At 48.2% G+C, this 20992-nt stretch overlaps 2 protein-coding genes across 5 annotated transcripts in view; one reads left to right on the top strand and one right to left on the bottom strand.

Moving 5' to 3' along the window:
• dnmbp (dynamin binding protein) overlaps positions 1-10551 on the top strand; it is a 19155-nt gene extending 8604 nt beyond the window's left edge. Inside the window, exons 6-19 of one of the 4 annotated variants that reach the window (XM_085903943.1) lie at positions 5805-6013; positions 6090-6189; positions 6261-6408; positions 6851-6868; positions 7232-7431; positions 7501-7631; positions 7711-7815; positions 7884-8012; positions 8092-8427; positions 8497-8706; positions 8785-8983; positions 9081-9655; positions 9718-9930; positions 10174-10551. In XM_085903943.1, the coding sequence (XP_085760069.1) occupies positions 5805-6013; positions 6090-6189; positions 6261-6408; positions 6851-6868; positions 7232-7431; positions 7501-7631; positions 7711-7815; positions 7884-8012; positions 8092-8427; positions 8497-8706; positions 8785-8983; positions 9081-9655; positions 9718-9903 (2546 nt within the window). In that variant the 3' untranslated portion in view covers positions 9904-9930; positions 10174-10551. Of the gene's footprint in view, positions 1-62; positions 2918-5804; positions 6014-6089; positions 6190-6260; positions 6409-6850; positions 6869-7231; positions 7432-7500; positions 7632-7710; positions 7816-7883; positions 8013-8091; positions 8428-8496; positions 8707-8784; positions 8984-9080; positions 9656-9717 lie in introns of those variants that run through there. The other 3 variants (XM_085903946.1, XM_085903942.1, XM_085903945.1) reach the window with 3 other exon arrangements.
• On the bottom strand, positions 10022-20992 carry nrap (nebulin-related anchoring protein). The gene is made up of 43 exons (XM_085903953.1): positions 20855-20992; positions 20562-20656; positions 20399-20486; positions 19387-19491; positions 19116-19208; positions 18946-19053; positions 18775-18879; positions 18598-18705; positions 18414-18521; positions 18215-18322; positions 17936-18052; positions 17652-17756; positions 17478-17582; positions 17301-17405; positions 17127-17225; positions 16962-17066; positions 16775-16882; positions 16598-16705; positions 16329-16526; positions 16145-16249; positions 15964-16062; positions 15800-15904; positions 15566-15673; positions 15328-15485; positions 15063-15216; positions 14886-14990; positions 14722-14820; positions 14552-14656; positions 14372-14479; positions 14179-14292; positions 13913-14110; positions 13741-13845; positions 13567-13665; positions 13397-13501; positions 13230-13337; positions 12843-13154; positions 12674-12778; positions 12444-12542; positions 12274-12378; positions 12097-12204; positions 11697-12008; positions 11470-11625; positions 10022-11407 (listed from the first exon to the last, which is right to left on the bottom strand). The coding sequence occupies exons 1-43, from the start codon at positions 20918-20920 to the stop codon at positions 11084-11086; spliced, it is 5430 nt and encodes a 1809-aa protein (XP_085760079.1). The 5' UTR covers positions 20921-20992; the 3' UTR covers positions 10022-11083.

The following is a 20992-nucleotide window of genomic DNA, read 5'->3' as shown; positions in this document are numbered from 1 at the left end:
TAATTAAATCTGTCTCACGCAAGTAGAGTGAGGATGTCCCCCCCCCCCCCCCCCCACCCCTTAATACCCTGTTAAACATCTCATAATGAGTCTCGGTGAAGATGTTTCTATTTGTAAGACAATTTGTCATCATGAAAGAATTGCCAGTTTCTTATCACCCTTGAGATTTTTTAAATTGCTGGTAAATCGACACTGTCCCATGGGTACTTAGTTTCCCGTTTATTTGTGTTGGGTTTGAACCACTCCTCGACTCTCTCATGGAGAGATGAGATTGAGAGCACGGGTGGGGCGGTGGGGGGGTTGTATATTTATGAATAGCCCCCAGTTTTTTCCCACATCAAAGTTTGAGCTCGCCTCGAAGAGTGCGGACAGTGTTTTACAATAGCTCATTGTGCACTCGGGTTTCTACTTTTCAAGCGAATGGTCTGACCTATTAGTTGCTTACTTTCTTTGTGTTTAAAAACTTACTTTGTTCCACACAAGTCCAAGTCGAGTTTACATTTTATTGTTGAGGCCTATCGGTGTCGGTACCACAGACAGGATTGATCTGGTGAGCAGGAAATTGCACAACTAAGCAAACAGGATAAAGGATGGCGGGTTGTACATTGCACAGGGAAAAAAAAAACTTCATTGTGTCAATGTCTGCGGTTTTACGCAGTAATAATGTGGAATTTGTCTCTTGTCAAAGACTTGTCCTCAGAGACAGTGTTTTCCTGCAAGCGGCAGTAGTGGCACTTGAAACAATGGGAGTGGCTACTGGGCTAATCCTCGACTCATGTGACTAGACTGAATCATTAACCCAAGGAGGCCCCTCCTTCAGGCACCGCCGCCCCCACCCCCTCTTGCCTGCAACAATTCGCTGAGATGACAGCAGGGAGGGGATGATTCAGTTACGCCGAGAGCTGGGAGGTGCTTGGCCCGGGCGCTCCTGCTGAGGCCATGCAGAGAAGGCAAAGAAAAACAAGTGGGACATAGTTGCTCAACAAAATGCCTGACAGGTGGAGTCTTTTACGGTGCTTTGTAAAGGAATGCCAAAGTCAAAGGAGCAAAGGAATAAATCGCTTTGAAGATCACAGCTCTGGGAGGCTGATTTAAACAACACAGAACATGAAGAGCCCGACGGTTTATGGAAACCCGGTCATGTTTGCTCCCGTGGACTGGAACTTCGCTCCTGGGGCCCCAGTGAGGAGGGGGAAGAGCGTGGAAGAGCTGGGGGATGCTGGATGGGCTAAGGAAAGAGAGCGAGTGGCCCATCTTCAACATTTACAGCAGCTCCACCAATTTCAGCTTCAACAGCAACAGGTTGTGTATCCAGGCTACGGGATCGCTCCTCCTGGACTCCCACAGCAAGCCATGATAGCAGCAGTGCCAGGTAACCCAGTTCCAATGCCAATGCAAGCCGGGATGATGCCTGTCCAGAGAGGCCCGATTGTTGCGGGGGGGCCCGTGCCAGGTCCTGTGCATGTGGCCGCTCCGTGGCCTGTCCAATGGGACCATCAGGGCCAGGGCAACCAAACAACCTGGGAATATAATGACCAGCAAAAGTCACCTTATAAAGACAGGAGGTGTCAAGGACAGAATGTTTACTACCATCCAGGTTCACAAGACGGTCACCTTGATGTGAGGATATCGGAATGGAAAGGCAAACATTTCTTCTACCAAGGCCCGGAGGATTACGAGGAGGGCTGCGTCCAGGTCCCATTAGAAAATGACAGCAGGAGCCACGAGGGCTACGCCAAATTGGATGAAGATAGAAGACGGGACAATAGAAGTCGAGACAGCCAACGTAACTCTGACGGTTACGGCCGCAGGAGTCACAGAGAATCCGAGGACTATGACTCGAAGGAAAAATACAAGTACAGGGATGATTATGACCGAAGAAAGCACGACCGCTACGACGACGACAGACAATATTATGACGAGAGGAGATATCGTAAACGTGATCCCAAGGAACATGACAGGTACGACGATGAATACGAAGACTACCATGAAGACGATCGCAGAGACTATTCTTGTAGAGACTACGATCGCAGAGACGACACTCGCAGAGACGACACTCGCAGAGACGACACTCGCAGAGACGACACTCGCAGAGACGACACTCGTAGAGACGACACTCGTAGAGACGACACTCGTAGAGACGATCGGTATTATGCCCAAGACCGGGACTATTACGATTCTAAACACCCCAAAGACCAATACAGAGAGAAAGACCGATATAGTGAGCGAAAATACAAAGATAAGTACCGTGAATGGCGTTCGGATGACGACTATGACCGCAGAGAGCATAGTTACCGAGACAAAGAAGTCTACAACCGGAGAAATGAAGAAAACTACTCGAATAGACAACGCGACCAATGTGACTCTGAATTAGACGAATGCAGCAGTGCCAAACAGAGGGAACGCTACTATCGATACAAAGATGCAGATGATGACGAGTACTATGACCACCGCAGACGAACGGAGAAAGACCACTATGAGCGCCAGGACTCCTTCAGTTCCGAGAATGATTACCATCGCAACCGGACAGAAACGGAACCCTACGAGCGCAGAGACGAAGGACGATCCTACCACAAACCCAGAGACAAATATCGAGATTTGCGTTCTTTATCTGTGGATTCGCATCACGAGGAATACCCCAAACAACAACAACGTAAGACGCATTGTGAGGAATGGGTGGAAGAGCAAAACAAGAAGCTGGCGCTCAGGCGGATGCGTTCCTTTGAGGATCCCGTCATCTACGGGCGCAGCGAGGAGCCGGAAAGAGGATACGAGTCGAGCACCGGGAACGGCGGACCCAAGCGGGGTCGGAAGCCCGTTTATGTGGGCTCTCTAGATCGCAATAGCTTTTACAGGAAGACGGCTCCCAGCTCCCTGAGAAAATCAGCCTTCGCCACTATGAGGAAGCCCAACCACGGTAAAGACCTGGATCTTGTCATGTGACCAAATTTACTCTCTGCTTTCTAGAGTGCCATTCAAGTGTCAGGTGGAAACTCAAGTCCCTTTTCATATCACATGTGACCTCCAGTAACTGCCTGAACTTTCAAACCTAAATTAGCCAGATTATCATTGATCACATCAAGATGTCTCTTCATGTTTGTAAGCACATAAGGATTGGCCGTCCCACAGGAAGAGAGCATTTTCTTCAGTCTCCGGTCTTGCGGAACGGGTTTTGCGGCTTCTTGGTTTTTGTTGTCATTGTCCCTGGAGACATGTTTGCTAAAGAAGTCTTCATACGTAACGAGTCTGTTTAGTTGAAGCAAACCATAAAAAGCTGCTTTGCCTTTTCAATCAAGATAGGGACACTCGGTACACTGACACCAATCTGTCATCACGAACTTTATTCACACGTAAATGATCTTCAGGTTATTTTGTTGATGAGTAATAGGAAGGAATGGAGTCTTTAAAATCTGATCTGATTCTCTAACTGAGACCTGACAAACATTGGAAAGTCATCGGTGTGTGAGAGAGCCGAAGTCTGGCTTGAGTGTATTGTGTCTGAGAAGAAGCAGGTGGCGCCCCTGCCCCCCTTAACCACCACTACCACCCCCGAGGCCCCTCCCCCTGTCACCTAGACTCACGTGCGCGGCCATACACACAGTCGGCGAGGCGGCCCCCTTTCAGGAGCCCGGCTATTAATCCCTAGCGTCAGCATGGCGAGTGGATGTCGGGGGTCCGTCTGTCTGGAGCCAGGCAGCGGCTAGTGCTGCTCCTGACTCCTTCGTTGTGAGACTGATAGCGTTGTGTGTGTGTTGGCCATTTTTCAAAACACCGGCATGCACTAATCCTGTTAGTGTTTCAGTCCCGTTAGGAGGTTTGCATTTGATTGCATGTCGGAAAACGTTTATTGAGTTCTTGGTCTCATTTTGTAAATCACCAAAAGCTGGCAGGGGTGTGTAAACCTTTACTACCCCTGTACACAAACAAGTCTGTGGTCATAGTGTCATGGCGTGATGATGGAGCAGCATATGCCGTGTGGTCCTCGCTAATCCCTTAACAATCTTCGCCGTTGACTGCGTGGGGGGGGGGGTGTTAATTGAGCGTGCAAATCTCGAGACCATATTTCAAGTCGTAGCACAACATTGTTTCAAAGTCGTGACACCCAAGTCAGCGTGAGTCAGCGTGACGCTACTTTATGAGAGCGTGAGTTTCAATAACAAGCGCTACTGACCTTTGACCAAATTTGAAGTTAATCTTCAACGCCATTTGTGATTTTTTTTTCTTGATCCTCTATTGATTATAATATAACAGCGTCGTGCGTTTGTTTGCCCGTCGACGACAACTGAGCCGATCGTGAGATCTGACCACTCGTTGGAATGTGGCCCTTTAACGTTTGACCCTCGGAGATAAGCGGGAGGTTTGTGTGGCGGCTTCCCCGACCAAAGATGCGTGTTGGCGGGACATTCCGCTACCTAATTGCAAGTTCGAACTCGCATGAGTTTCCATGAGGCTTCGCTCAAGTAATATCATGCCCTACTTAATTAAAAAAAGAAAAAGTTGTGATTCCTGGAAGCCAAATCACTGCCTCCCCAAAAACTGAGGAGGCCCCCACGCCCTCCTGCTGGCCTTGTTGCCGGGGGCAACTGTACGTTCTCCCGTGAACAAGCACACTCGCAATTGCTTTGACCTCAAGTCTCAATTTTGATTGGCTGCATCACGTTTTAAAGTCTCCCATTATGAGTTAAACTGCGTTCAGGATTGAATGGGGAGTTTTGGCATATCTCTCTGAGGTGGAACTGTGAAAACATCAAATGGTTCCATCCAAGACCCGGGCCGGATTCCACCCATTAATCTAACACGGTACTTTACATGAGCATACTTTATTGATGCAAGGTAGGAGCAGTTTCCTTAAAAAAAAAATGCATGCTGAAAACCAAAACAAAACAAGTCACAAAACAACCTGTAGTCAACGTGATCCACTTCCAGCTTTTATGCTCCGCCCAGGGGTCGTTGTCATCTCTGGTGTGCGCAATCATGGTGCCTTCGCAATCTTTTCTCATGGTAATTGGAGCTGTGGAATGGCGAGTGCACACATTGGACGGGCGGCCGTGTGAGCCGGACAACCAGCGGACTGTCTTAAAATGGCTGGTTTTGTTTGAAAAGGGAAAGAGGAGTGGGAGGGGGTGTGCATGTTTGCTTGATGGAAGAAAGTTGTTTGGAGCAGCAGGTGGGTGAAGCTTCGTCATGTCTTGACAAAAAGAGTCTTTCAATTGTTGAGTTTTGTGAAACTTAATCTTCACAATATTGTACCGGTATTTTGGAATTTTGATGCAGCTTGTGCATTGGATCCCAAGTGTACCTAATGTAGTGGCCGGTCTTCCCTTTATAAAGTATATTTTTGGAAGCTATCCTGCTTCTGCGTTGTGAAAATGCAAATATGTGTGTCAGGGGCCTTTTGATTCCACATGGCGGAGCAAATAAAAGTGTCACTTGATAAAAGTGGGTCACCTCAAAACGTGAGGCCGATTGATTCCAATTATACGCGCAGCCTTTTGTTTTGCCACTCTTGTTGTCCGCTTAGCGCAAAGCCATTAGCCGACTGCTTTGTCATCGGGGACGCTTGGCTCGGTGAACTAGTGGACGGATGGCGCTGGTGGAGAAAAGCTCCCCTGAGCCCAGCTTTAGTTAAATCACGTGAAGGTGAAGCCACAAGTGAGGTCAGGTCGGGAAGGAGACAAAAAGCTGTCCCGGGGCGGTTACAAATTGACTTTTGAGACCATTTTATAGCTATTTTGTTTAGTTTCTGTTTAAAAAAAAAAAAAAATTGTCATGTGTCGCTCAATGTTCCTTTTTGCTCTTCTCAGAGATGACGCAGTTGTCGCCACAGCCCAAACTCTCAAAGCCCGCCTCGGCCGGCGACGCCACGCCCTCCGCCGACACCGAGGACCCCGAGCTGAGGATGCTGGAGAAGCGATCCAAGGTGATCGAGGAGCTCCTGCAGACGGAGAAGGACTACATCAAGGACCTGCAAATGTGCGTGGTGGAGATCGTTGAACCTCTGCAGAAGAAGCAGGTAGACGCCTCGGCCCGTAACGTTGACCGCGTGCTTTAAGTGAAGCAATAGTGATGGTCATTTTTTTTGTCTGAAGGTGAAGAACGTGGACTTTGACGGCCTTTTCGGCAACATCAACTCTGTGATCGATCTGTCGCAGCGGCTGTTTGAAACGTTGGAGGAAACGGACTCCATCGGTACGTCCGCCTTACAAAGCTTACGCAGAAGAAAATCCGACTTGAGCTCTTCCCGTCTTTTGACTCTCCAGGAAAAGTCTTCGTTGACTTTAAAGCGGAGCTGGAGGCGGTGTACAACGTCTACTGCCAGAACCACGACGAGGCCATCTCGCTGCTGGAAAGCTACGAGAAAGACGAAAATATCCAATGCCACGTTTTGGAGTGTCTGGAGAGACTCAGGTGAGGAAAGGAACAAAAAACTCATTTGACTTAAATTTGGCAAGACTATACCAAAAATTCAAATTTTATTTTCTATTGTCATGTTAATCAATTCACACCAGCGAGTTTAGTTAGTAATATTTATTTGATGTCTTTGGTATGAGCCACCACAAAAGGGGATAAATAAACTTCCTGCAAAGACGCCAAACGACTTTCGGATTTGTCTTTTGCTCAATCACGCAAACCAAAGCTCAAAGTTAAAGAATGCGCCCTACCTTGTTGCACCTGTTTGGCCCGCAGTGAGTCACGAGTTGATTGATACACGCAGGGTTGGTTTTGAAAACAGAAATAATTGCTGGCTTTCATTTAATCGTCACTATATGTTGCTGACATAGATAGCAAATGTAAACATTCACAAGCTCACCAATGGTGTAATTTCTTGTCGCCCCCCTCAACCCCGCAGGGCCATATATCGAGACTGGTAAGTGTCTACAAAGAGTGTTACCATGAGCATGTCAATCATCCTGAGCGCTAACACCCTTTGATTGACCTGTGTGTGTTTGGCCCGTGTGTGTGTTTGTGGTCATTCGTCTCCTCGAGATTGGTGTTTTGCATGTAGGCTTCGAATGATACGGCCGGTCTGGGAATGGGGAAACTAACGCCATCATGTGGATTAAAAACGCAATAACAAAACGCGGCAGCTTCAATGCTTTTGTTTGCAAGTTGAGCTTTTTTTGTCCTGTTGATGGTGTTGGGCAAATCCATTTTTTTTTTCCTCCTTTAGTATTGTGTTTGTTTGCTTTGATGATGTCATCACGTTTTGTCTGCCTTTGCTTTTGTTCAGGGGCAAAACCAACTACATCAATTTGGGTTCTTTCCTCATCAAGCCGGTGCAGCGGGTCATGCGCTACCCGCTGCTGCTCATGGAGCTGCTGGGGGCCACGCCCGAAAGCCACCACGACCGGCCCCAGCTCGCTCAGGCCCTGCAGGCCGTCAAGGAAATTAACGTCAACATCAACGAGTACAAACGCCGCAAAGACCTCGGTGAGAATTTCATTTCGCATCGCGCCGACGTGAAATCGGACCATGACATTTGTCTCCGGCCATCCTCAGTGGTGAAGTACAGGAAGGGCGACGAGGACACGTTCATCGACAAGATCTCCAAACTCAGCATGCATTCTATCATCAAGAAGTCCAACCGTGTCAGCAGTCACATCAAGCACCTGACGGGAATTTCACCTCAGGTACAAAAGCAGGTTTCCCACGCTACGCCGCTTGAGTTTCTGCGTCAGGACTCTAAAAACCTCCCCCGCTTGTTCTCAGATTAAAGACGAGGCGTTCGACGAGGCTGAAAAGCGCTTCCGGCTGCAGGAGAGACTCATCAAATCTTTCATCCGGGATATTTCCTTGTACCTTCAGCACATTAGGGTATACTTCCGTTTCGGCCCCGGCTCTCTCGGGTTTTACGGTTCTGACGGTCTCCTAACGGTCCGCAGGAATCGGCCTCGGTAAAGGTGCTGGCGGCCATCAGCTTCTGCGACATCTACACGGAGCGAAACGTCCCCGACCCGGAGCGCTTCCAGAGAGCCCATCGCTGCATCAGCGACCAACAGTTCACACAATTTGTAAGTAAATTCACATGATTTGCAATTTGTGGATTTTTTTTTTTTCTTTTTTCAACATCTTCTCCTTTTGGTTGAGCAGAAGGAACGCACAGAAGCTTTGGTCATCAACCCGCTGACCCAGCTGCTGCTCATGTTCGCCGGCCCTCACAAGCTGGTCCAGAAGCGTTTTGACAAGCTACTGGACTACGACAACTGCAAGGAGCGCGCCGAGCGCTTGAAGGACCGCCGGGTCCAAGACGAGCTGCAGGTGGCGCGCAGCAACTACGAAGCGCTCAACGCCCAACTTCTGGACGAGCTCCCAAAGTTCCACAACGCCGCCGAGGAGCTCTTCACCGGCTGCGTGAAGGCCTTCGCTCAAGCCCAGAAAGACTTCATGAAGACGACGCTCGGAGAGCTGAAACCTCTTCTCCAAGTCGTGAGTATAATTCAGTGGGCTTGGTATCGGCGATTTCTGCAAATGGCTTCAACTCTGGGTTTTCGCTAGTTTGCTCGCAAGGTCGGCACCGAGGGAAACTTGGTAGCCCAGTTCCAAGACGAGTACGGTCGCGTTCTCCAGCTTCTGCAGAGCTTCAGCTTCTGCCCTGAAAACCTGCCGCCAGCCACCACAACCACCGCCGTCACCGCCTCGGCAAACAATCCCCCCAATAAGAAAACGCTGGAGAAGCAGAGCTCCAAAAAGCAACTCCAAGGACCTGTGAGTTCAAACATCTGCACCTTAACTCCATTTTGGTTCAGGTCTCACCCTTCTCGGCCGTTGTGCTTCCCCGCGCAGCCCAACTGCATCTTGCAGACGGATGAGCATCGAGCGGGTCTGATGACGCGCTTTGGTCCTGGCAAACTCTTCCAGGCTGAGAGGAACTTCAATGCAGCCCAGGATCTGGATGTGTCCATCCTGGAGGGGGACTTGGTGGGCATCATCAAGCAGCAGGACCCCATGGGGAGCAACAATCGCTGGCTGGTTGATAACGGCGGTAGGTTTCAACATTCAACGCAAATAGTCCAGTCGCTGATCTGATCCATGTATTTGGTCGACGTGTCTTTTAAGCTTCTGGTTTTGTCCATCCGCAGTCTCCAAGGGCTTCGTGTACAGCTCCTTCCTCAAACCCTACAACCCGCGCAGGAGCCAGTCGGACGTGTCCATCGAGAGTCAATCGTCCAACGAGTCGGGCTACGGCGGCTCCTCGCCGGTTTTCTCGCGGCAGAACAGCAACAGCACGTTAATTTTCAACCAGGAAACGGCGGCCGTCAGCTTCTCCACGACGCAATCCCAAAGCCACTCGTCCCCGCAGCCATCTCTAGACTCCGTCCCGTCTCGTGGGCCTCACCTCGACTCGGCCAGTCAGAGCGAGTCCTCGCCGCGGAATTCCTCCAACCGCAAGGACGGCCACAGAACCGCGGAGTCCTCCCACCAGCGCTCGGGTCGCTGCCGGGACTCGTACGACGCCGCTCACGCCAGCCTGAGCGACCCCTCGGAGACGGATTCTTATTCCTCGCACAGAGACGGCTCGCAGCAGAGCTACGGCGACAAAGCTCCCAATTCTCACCGGTGGAGGAACGGCGACGGGCATAAAAAGCCCGCCTCTTATCTGGACGACTTCAGCGAGCCCGAGTCTGAACAGGATGCCGAATCGGACCGACACCAGGTGAGCTTAGTTGGAGCTAGCCAAATATTTCAGCGCACTAACGAGTCACCGCTACTTTCCAGATCTACTTTGCCCTGTACTCCTTCAGCGCTCGCTGCCCCAACGAACTGAGCATTTCGGCCAACCAGCGTCTGCGCATTCTGGAGTTCCAGGACATGAACGGCAACGGCGAGTGGTGGCTCGGCGAGGCCGGCGGCCGACGAGGCTACGTGCCTTCCAATTACATCCGCAAATCGGAATACACCTGAGCGCCACCCGCCGCTTGTGACACGGCGGTGAGACCGTTTACGCAACACCACCGCAAACAAGCGGATCTTTTTTGGAGTGACTTTTTGGCTCCTATTCTCAGATGCCTATATTTATAGATTTTTTTTTTTTACATTTCATAAAGAAATGTGGATTATTCATCCAGTATTAGCACATCGGGGAAGCCTGAAAGCAGACAAGGATTTTTTTTATTTTTATTTTTTTAAACCCGATCACTGTGTTCATTGCACTTTCTCCGTTTGGCTTCATAGGAACAACAAACTGTGTGCAACAATCAAAGTGTGATGCACTCAAGGAGTGAGCTTCCAGTTTGAGGAGAGTTTGGCGTGTTGTGTGATTTCCAAACAGCACTCATTGACACTGTGAAATGAAGACAAGGTAAAAACGGAGGTAAAAAAAAAAAAATCATTTATAAAGCGGGAGAATATTTGCTCTACGTGTACATATTGTATGTAATACTGAATACACCCTTCAAAACGAGGATAAATAAAAATTGAAGCCACCTTGGAAGTTGGATCAAATTCATCCAATTCCCCGGGTCGTGCGATTTTTGATCCAGTGTTTTTTTTAAAGGCGTATGGAATATGTGCGTGCTATCACACCTTTTGGATTAAAACAATTGAGAAATACTTTGGGGATTTATTCTATTTATTTTATGCTTCTTTTAGTTTTCTAACATGGGATGTTCAGCTCCAACTGCTTACATTCAGGCAACAAATGAAAACAATCCATTTCGACCACTTTAAAAGCAATTTGGTTGAGGGGAAAAAATAATCTTTTGAAAACAGTAAAATGGAGCATTTACTCCAAGGCCAGCTTTGAGTTTTCGCGTCGCAAAAAGCTGAACCTGCCAGTCTTCCAGTCGATGCCTCGCTCGGATCCGAGTGTACGACATCATCAAACCAAGCTAAGAAAACAAAGTTGTCATTAACCCAAATGCAAACAATCTTTCATGTCACGTGTCTGTTCCGTTCAATGCCACAATTTTGGATTCCAACACAGTGGTGGTTTTACTTAACGCTGATCAATAAATCTTTTCTGAATAATAAATAACTTCAAATTTTTTATATAAAGCCACCACTGTGTTTTGCTGTCTTCATTCAACATGCTTCCATCCTTCAATGATCATCCATCCATCTAGCATCAGTTCTCCAAAACCTCTTAAGCGTCTTTGATGGCTTTGACTTGACCGGACGTCTTGAGCGCGCTTTGCCGGGCGGCCGACGAGGTGCTGCTGGATTTCTTCTCCATGGATTTGAAAGTGGCGCTGCTGCTGCTGCTACTTGTGGTTGTGGTGGTGATTTTCTTCTGCACCGTCTGGTAAGTCTTGGTCCTGTTGACGTGAAGCACTTCCGTGGCGTCCATGTTGACGTCTTGATGGATCTTCTCGCTGGTCTCCACTTGTTCGGACGTATGTTGTTGTTGTTGTTGTTCTTGTTGTTGTTCTTGTTGTTGCTGCTCTCCCATCCTTTGCTGGTAGTGAAACTGTAACATGGCAAAGGTTGGTAGAAATCCATTTGTGTCGTCCCCGACAGATTTAGTCTCACCATTATCATCCGCTGGTACTTGGCGATGGCCTCATCCGTGGTCACGCCCTCAGCCAGGCCCAGCTCGGCAGCCCGGCGAGCGAGCTCCACCTTGTGGGAACCGGGCGGGGTCCAGCCCGCTCCCCTCATTCGGTTCAAGTCGGACTTGTAGTTCACCTGCAACGCCCGTCACAACGGCAGCTCAATGTTCCAGCAGAAGGTTCCGAACCGAGAACGTCAGGCCTTACGTCGCTCTGCAGCTTGTAGGCCTGCTTGGCGTGCTTGACGTTGAGCTGCTCCGAGTCACACGTGTAGTCGTGGAGCTTGCTTCGGTACGTCAGGTCGCTGGCTTGAGCTTGGCTCTTCTTGGCCAGCAGGAACTCGGGCTGGTCGGCGTGGATCTTGTAGTTGGAGCGCTCTTCCTTGGACTGCCGCTTGTACTCCAGGTTGCTCTGGAGCTTGCTGGCCGCCAGATGGTGCATCATTTTCGGGTCGTCCTCCACGCAGCGCAGCCCCACCTGCTGGCCCTTCTCGCGCAAGTGAGAGTCCTTGTAGAGCACCTAGGCCAGGACAAAATCAATCATAAGATTTATATGTATTATTATGTATCTTGTTCCTTGTTGAGAGCTTTTTTCCAAAAGCACTCACATCACTGGCAATTTCTCTGGAGGCCTTTGCAGTTTGGAAGGGGATGGCATCCAGCCTTAAGTCGTAGCCCAGCATCTTCAGCTGCTCCCCGGAGGCCTTGTATACTTTCTGCACCAGAGAGGAAACATTTACTGTAACGGAACTTCTCGTATGTTGCAGGTTCATAGTCGAGCTTACGTCGCTAATGTGCTGGGCGTTCATCCTAGCTCGGACAAAGTCGGGATCATCTGGATGTAAGGTGTATTTGTTCATGTCGTCGTTCCGACCCGATTTGTATAACCTCTGGATGGGGGAAGCAGAATGGTGTGTCCAAAGGTGACTGCCGATAATGGTTTTGTTTTTGTTACCTCGCTGCACTGTTGGTAGCTGGTCTTGGCGTGGACCATATCTGGGGAGTCGGTCACCGAGGTGAACTTGAAGCTGTCTGGCAGTTGGCGGTATCGCTTCTGGCGTGGCGAAATAACGCATGAATTGTACATAGTTCATCTTTGCCGCCTGCGTCTGCTCCTTGACATCTTCTGCATCATTCAGATTTGTGCCTTGCTGTTCTTTTTCAATTTTGAAAGTCCTCACTTACATCACTAACGAGCTTCCCAGCCTTCTTGGCCGACTCCAGTTGTGGTGCCCCCACGCCGTCCCACGCCACGCCCTTCATGAAGTTCAAATCCGACTTGTACAGTGTCTAGACAGGAAGCAATTATGAGTTTTTGCATTCTCTGGCTCTGAGTGGCCTCTCCTCGCCTCACCTCACTCTGCAGGTCGTAGGCCTTCTTGGCCCACTTGACCTTCATGTCGTCGGGAAGCACGGTGTACTCGTGAAGCCTCTTCCTGTAGTCCTGCTCGCTGGCCAGAGCTTGAGCGTTCTTGGCCGTCACTAAGTGGACCATGTCAGGTGTCAGGTGGTAGTGTCCGCTGGCCGTCAGGGCGTCCTTGCGGTACTCCTGGTCGCTGGCCAGGCGGTTGGCCTGCATGTAGTGCAGCAGGTACGTGTCGTCCGAAACGCTCTGTGCGCCGATGTGCTTTCCTTTTTCCATGAGGTGGTTGTGTTTGTATTTGTACTGCCGAGAGGAAGATACAAATTGACTGTCATTGACTTAAAAGTGCACGCTTCTGTCTGTAATGAATCATCTCACATCACTGGCAATGCCCGTGGAGCTCTTGGCTGCCTGGAACGGGATGTCCTGCATGGTCAGCTTGTAGCCCTGAGCCCTCAGATTGTGCCAGGAGTCTCTGTATCGGATCTGAAGAAACCATCCGGTGTAAAACGTCCACCAGTGAACATCCAAGGACTCGGTCTTACCTCACTAAAGTTAGCCGCGTTGATCTTAGCTTGAGTGATCTCCGGTCTCTCTGCCGTGATGGTGTAGCTGTGCTGGTCGCTCACTCCTTTCTCTTTGTACAGACGCTAGGAGAGAGGCAAGCTCAGTGAGAATTACTTTAATCACATTGAGGGGAAAATGATGCACTCACCTCATTTGTGATCAGTCCACTGAATTTGGCGTGGACCATGTCAGGGGAGTCTGCCACAGAGGTGTGCCTGAAGTTGTATGGATGCTGGCGATACTTTCTCTGAGGCAGGACACATTTTTAAATGTTTTTAGGCAGTTCGGAAGACTGGTAGGTAGTAGAAATAACGAGTCTTACATCACTGATAAGGTCAGTAGCTTTCCTGGAGCCCTCAATTTGCAGGGCCCCAGTTGCGATCCATGCGGCACCCCGCAGGTAATTGAGGTCAGAGCGATAGATCCTCTGCAACAGAAGACATAAGCGTTCCATAGCTCTTGTGTCGTCGAAGTGTCGAGTGCGCCAACCTTACCTCGCTCTGCAGAGCGTACGCCTTCTTAGCCGCCTGCACCTTCATGTCGTCCGGCAGAGACGTGTACTCGTGTAAGAAGAGCCTGTAGTCCTGGTCGCTGGCCAAAGACTGGGCCTTCTTGGCGTGGGTTACCTCCATCATATCCATTGGCAGGTGGTGCTTGTAACGCTGGCTGGCAGACTCCTTCTTGTACGTAATCTAGGTGGTGGAAGGGAAAATGTGCTTTTAACAAGGTAGATATGGGACGGAGGAGACAAAGCACCTACGTCGCTTTGCAGCTTGTTGGCGTGAACGGAGTGAGATATGTTGATGTCGTCGTGCATCCCTTTCAGTCCAATCATCTTCCCTTTGGTCTTCTCAAACTCTTCTTTGTATTTTTGCTATTATGACACAAATGTTTAATTCCACAATGACATTTTTGAGGACTTTGATGTTTAAAGTCGCCCTTCAGCCACTCACATCGCTGAGTATGTCAGCCGACGCTTTAGCCGATTGGAAAGGAATAGCATCCAGACGTAGTTTATATCCTCCGTCACGTAGTTTAGTCCAAGATTCCTTGTAACGACTCTGCCGCGGAACAGTTTGAACATGTCGGATCAAACCGGAATGGATTGGGGGTTTCCTTTTTGGCGTCTTTACCTCACTCAGGTTCAAGGCGTTGATCTTGGCCTGCACAAACTCAGGCAGCTCCTCGTTGAGGGTGTAGATATGCTTGATGTTTTCTCCCTTCTCTCTGTACAACCTCTGTAAAGAACAACGTTAGCCTACCAATTGATCACGACATCTCCGGTGACGTCAAAAGTACTCACGTCAATGGCCAGTTTGTTGCTGAGTTTGGCCTGAACCATCTCTGGTGTGTCTTCAACACTTGTAAACTTCAGGTCGCTCACATTCTGTCGATACTTTTTCTAAAGCAGATTTAAATCACGGCGTCACGACATGCCTTCAATTTCTCGTCACTGTCAGACGTTACCTCGCTCAGAACCTCTCCGGCTTTTTTGGCCTGCTGGGCATCCAAAGACTTGAAGGCCTCCCAGCCGACACCCTTCATCCAGTTCAGATCGGATCGGTAGAGTTTCTAAAGAAACACATACTTGTGATTCTCCAAAATGGTGGACAGGACAATAACGTGCGTTTCCACGGGACTGACGTCGCTCTGCAGTCCGTAGGCTTTCTTTGCCCAGGCGACGTTAATGTCACTTGGCAAGGTGGTGTACTCGTGCAGGTATGTTCTGTAGTTGTAGTCAGCTGCCAAGTCTTGGGCCTTCTTGGCCTGGCTGATGTTCAGCATGTCCAGAGAAACACTGGAGGGGGGGGAAGATAGATCTTCAGGTTCTAGCATTGCACTTTGGAAACATTTAGCTGTTGATGACTTAGTAGCAAGCATCATACTATTTCACAGTTGAGGGACTCACTTGAATTGAGTCTTGGTGTCTTCATAGTTCTTCCTGTAGTCGCGACCACTCTGGAGTTTGGTGGCCAAAGCCGAGTGAGCCATCTGAGAGTCGTCGCTGACCGACTTGATTCCGATCACCTTGCCTTTAGTTTTCTCGTATTGCTCTTTGTATTTGACCTGCAATATGGACGGGTTTTGCTCCTGGTCCTGGCTTAAGTTCCGAATGTGTCTACTCTTCTCGAGAGAAAAAAACTCACATCACTGGCCAAGTCCCTCTTAGCTCTGGCGGTGAGAATGGAAAGTGCGTCCAGTCGGAGCTCGAAACCCTTTTCCCGCTGTTTCTCCCATTGACTTTTGTAGACTTTCTAAGTAGAGGCAGCGAGATGAACGTTTGAGCCTGAATGGACTTTTTGTCATCCAGGTCTAACCAAGTTAAGATGCGGAATTTGCAGATTTTTTAATTCTAATGCGATTTGTAGTAGTGAACTCACCGCACTGAGAAGATCAGCGTTTGCCTTTGCTTGTCTGAAAAGCGGCTCATCCTTGCTCATGGTGTACTGATGGATCATCTGCTCCGTGTTTGCTTTGTACGCCAGCTAATAAGAAGAATTTAATCAAGTAAAGTTGAGCTTCAACAACACCACAATGACCTTACATCGCTCTGCAGTTCCTGGCTCTTCTTGGCATGTTGGATGGACAGATTGTCCGCCACTTGGGTGAACTTGATGCGATCCACCTTCTGCCGATATTTATTCTGCAAAAGATGCCAGTAACAGTATGTCACCTAATCCAGAATTCTTTATTTTTTTTCATTGAACACATGATGGAGAACTGACGTCACTGAGCAGATCTCCAGCTTTCTTGGCCTGGGTGATGTTGAGGCAACCCTCAGTCTCCCAGCTCACTCCTTTCATCCAGTTCAAGTCCGAGCGGTACTGGTTCTGATGAACAGAAGAGAAAAATAAACGGTGGTTTCAAAGATCTCATATGTTTGCCTCTGGTCCACATTCAAATTCTCACCTCACTCTGTAGGGAATAGGCCTTCTTGGCTTGCTGGACCTTCATGTCATCAGCCATGACGGTGTAGTCGTGCAGCCTGGTACGATATTCCAGGTCGCTGGCCAGAGCTTGGGCCTTTTTGGCGTGACTTAGGTTGACCATGTCCATGTTCAGTCTGTAGCGGCTTTGGTTCTCCTTGGAGTCCTTCTTGTACGCAATCTGTAGAAGAAGCACAAGTGTGAGCGAATTCCTTAACAGTCACGTGAGTGCGGTTGCTCGGGATGACTTACGTCGTTGTGCATCTTGGCCACCTGAAGCGAATGTAAAGTCTTGGTGTCGCTCACGTTGACGCCCACAGCCAATTCCTTGTTCTTCAGATAGTTCTCTTTATATTTAAGCTAAAACACATCACATTCGGCGTGACTTGTTTTGTCACCTATTTCAAATCATTTTGTAGGTTTTCTCACATCGCTGGCGAGGTCTCGAGAAGCCTTCGCCGCCTTGACGCTGAGGTCGTCCACACCGATGTCACACGCTTTGGATTTTGTCTTCTCCCATGCTTCCTTGTATTTAATCTGGATTGAGAGTGGTGTGAAGTATCACAAAAAAAAACAAAAAAAACTGGATGTACCTGGAAATTGGGTGCCTACTTACATCACTGCACAAGACTGCATTGTCTTTGGCCTTTTTGATTTGAGGCAGGTCCTCGTGAAGCGTGTACAGGTGCTTGGTCTTCTCGTAGTCTGCTTTATAATTTAGCTGAAAAGAAAAAAAGCATTTCAGTTCTCGACAAACGTTGAGATCATGCGTCGGACTCACATTGCTGATAAGTTGAGCGTTTTTCCTCGCCAGGAGGATCTCGGGCGTGTCCGCCACTGGGCTGTACTTGACCTGGTCAATGTGCTGCCTGTAGTTCTTCTGCAGAGGTGGAACCAAAACAGAACTTTGACTGAGTCCCTCAATGACTCATTGAGATCAGGAATCAGAACTCACGTCTTTAAGCGGGTCCAGCTTCCGTTGGCAGCGGTAGCCCGGCGTCAGCGTGGCTTGGTAGGTGTACTCGGTTTGATCTTGATCGTGACCTTGCTTGTATGAAATCTGAATGACATCAGCGTGACTTTTGATTTACTCCAACCTGGAATTTTATGGTCAATAAATGCCGAGGCTTACATCACTGGCCAGCGTCCGGGCTTTCATGGCGTGCATGGTCCTCTTGTCGATTCCCGAGCCTTCGTAGTGGCCCTTCATATCGATGTACTTCTCTTTGTATTTGTTCTTGAACAAAACAAAAAAAAAGTTATTTTGACTATCATCACAGTGAATTTATAATTTCTGGAAACTTACATCACTGGTGAACTTGGCCACTTTGGCAGCATTTTGAAATTGGGGTGTCTTGCAAAAATCGATACTGTGACCTTTGCTGTTCTCCAAATCTTTTCTGTACTCGACCTGTTGGGCAGTACACACAATATGCTCACATGGAACTTGGTAATAGACACCAAAACGTTCACTGTTCAGAATAGAGCCAGAGGTCGTGCGGTGACATCATCGGAAGTAATCCGCCGCGGCATGTCAGGGATGCTAAACATCCGTTTTTGTGCTGGCGTGAAGCCGAGTGACCGGCTCACCTCACTGACAAGCTTGTTGATCTTCCGGGCATTCATCAAGGCCAGGTTGTCTTCTGAGGTCAGGTTGTGGTAATGCGACGCGCCCTTCATCTTATTTAAGTCTTTTCTGTATTTCAACTGCAAGACAAGGTGAAGGAAAGTGATTTTTTTTTTTTTGCCGTTTTACAATGAGCACGCTGATCAGTTTCAACTGATCCTGGCTCTAAATTTAGCCACACAACTTCCAAGAATCCAAATTCCAGCTACAACCAAAACAAAACAAAAAACTTTTATACTCACATCGCTTGCATTTTCTTGAGCCTTCTTGGCCAGATGATAGCCGGGCGTTATCATGGCGGGGAAGCTTCCTTTGCCTCGTTGCTGCTCATACTCTTCGGTGTAGGCGATCTACAGAAAGATTAAATGTGCAATGCCTCAGTTTGGATTGTGGTCCTAGTTTGCAGAACTGTCACAAAGTCAAAAAAAAAAAAAGAACAACCTGGCTAAAGTTCTCTGCATTCTCTCTGGCGAAGGCCATTTCTGCGGCCGCCGCTTCGGCGCTGGCTTTACCCTTGATTTCCTGCTCGTATACGTGACGATACTTTATCTGCCGCCAAGCACAGAGAAATCCATTAACTTTGGGAAAAGTACTCAAAAGTTCAGATACTAGTTAAGTTGCTTACATTGCTGGCCTGCTCGGAGGCCTTTTTTGACATTTTATATCCAGGCGTGAGATGTGCGGGGAAGCTGCCTTTGCCTTTATGCTGCTCGTACTCCTCCGTGTAGGCGTACTGCAAAAAGAAGATCATATATTGGCCTCATGTATTATTCATTTTGGCTCGCAAAAGTTAATGACTCACATCGCTGACAATCTGCCCTTGTTTCTTGGCCAGGAGCACCTCCGGGGGGTCCACAAAAGCTGTGTATTTTGAAATTCTTTCCTCGTGGCCTTTCTTGTATTCAAGCTGTTAGGGACAAAGCAGGAAAAGCTCGATATGGTCACTTAATGATGTGTCAAGGCGTTCCCTTACGTTGCTTGCAAGGGTGTTGGCGTTTTTGGCCGTTTGGTATCCTGGTGTGATCAGGGCAGGGAAGCTGCCTTTCCCTTTGGTCTGCTCGTATTCCTCCATGAACTTGACCTGTCATCAAAAGTACTTTTAAACACCATTTCGTCAACTCATGTTGCGAAAAGGCAACTCACGTCACTGATGTTTGTCTGAGCTTGCGACATGGTCACCATCTCCTGGTTGTACCAAGTCTGTTGCTGGGAGAACTCAGACTGAGACTTGAAGGACTGTTTGAATGCAAAAAAATGTATTTAAAACACATTTAAAAGCTGAGTAAGCAGACTTGGGCTACAAAAGATCTTCTTGTCAGTTTTTCCGGAGCATTGAGGGCAACAATTCCGAGTTGAGTATAGCCAATAAAATGTTAACTGGAAGTCCCTTTCTTGGCTCTGCTTTGGAGCTCACCTGACCGGCCATCTGACTGGCTAGACGAGCCCTCTCCAGCTCCATGGACTTCATGTCATAGTGGAAGGTAGACATAAAACGTTCGCCATCCTCGCGATACTTCAGCTACAAATGCATATAGACGTCAAAACGTTAAGCCAAGACAAGCGCAGGTTTGCACAAGCGCAACACTGGACATGTGCCTACTCTAATGGCAGTTCTAAAATATCATGATTTGACGTTACCAGATGATCTGCTTTAAGGACTTAGTGTTACAAATGCAGCGTGAAATCAGAGAACATTTGCACCAATGATGCGAGATTATCTGTGGAGTCCCACAGAGTTCCGTATTAGGTCCTCTTATGTTTTTAGGACAATGTAATATTTACGGGGTAAAAGTGCATCATGGTATTAAGGTCTCTGTAGGTTTCAGCCATAAACATTTTAGTCTCAGCCAATGAATCAATGAAAACAAATTGTGTTAAAAAAGAAAACTAGGTTGGGCCATGCGAGCAAAAGCAAGATTTGGTCACAAGTCAACGATCAGATCAGATATCATTATGTGTGAAGACCTCAGTCTGTCTGGGTGCATCTATCAGTAGCTTATGAGCTCGCAAGCCTGCTGCTAATATAAGCCTGGAGTCTCGCGCGGACTTTGAGACGTTGATGAAATCCAACAGACGAGAACAGGTGGAGAAGAGGAAGCGATGCCGGGACTTTTTTTTTGCAGAGTTTAATTTTAGCCGGCTGAGGCATAAAGCTGCTCTGCGACGAGAATCAAGCACCGAAATAACCCGAGGCGCACTCTCCATTCCATGAGACTATCGTCACTGCAAACTCCACAGCCTTTCTGGGACAAGGTGGGCTTTTTAAAAAGAAAAAAAGGAAGTAACCTGACCACCAAATTTCTGCTTTTGCGGTTAAATCTGGCCATTACTGCCCGAGGGAAACATAACGGCCACCTGTGTCATGTTCCAAATACTTTACAAAGACAGTAGCTTGTAGTCCTCAAGCCACCATGACATCATCTCACCTCACTGCTGGCCTTGCTTTGCTTTTTGGCGGTAATGTTGATGGGCGTCTCATACACGCTGGTGAAGGTGTTATTCCTCGGATTATGTCTGTAGTCGAGAAATACACACTTTTGGACTTTTGGTGCAAAAGCAAAAAATGAAATAATAGGCAAAAGTACTCACACTGAGCAGTAAGGCCTCTTCTTATGACTGACAAAGTTATTGGCCGTCAGCACCATTTTACAGATGTCGCAGTGAAAACATGCTTTGTGCCAGTTCTGCCGCAAAAAAAAAACATCTCATGATTAGTTCATCATGTATTCATAATGCCATCACAGCCCTTATATGGCTCAGGTTGCCCACCACTGCTTAAAACGATGTCTATTTTGCCAAATTAAAGTATCTGCTTTAATTTGTGTCACATTTAATAAAAGTAAAACGATACATTATAATCAATAGACGCTTGCTTTTAATACCTGATCAATGCAGTTGATCTTCTCCGCCGGGTACACCACAAAACCACACCTTGCACAAGATTGCATTTTGAATCCTCTCTCTTAACCTCCCCCTCAAAAATAAAAACTTCAGTCGACTAACGGGCAATCCCTCGCTTG

The sequence above is a fragment of the Syngnathus leptorhynchus genome, chromosome 22, assembly GCF_054491065.1.
Source record: "Syngnathus leptorhynchus isolate UIUO chromosome 22, UIUO_Slep, whole genome shotgun sequence".
In the NCBI taxonomy this organism is placed as follows: domain Eukaryota; kingdom Metazoa; phylum Chordata; class Actinopteri; order Syngnathiformes; family Syngnathidae; genus Syngnathus; species Syngnathus leptorhynchus.
The sequence above is the reverse complement of the archived record's forward strand: the minus strand, read 5'-3'. Positions and strand labels throughout refer to the sequence as shown.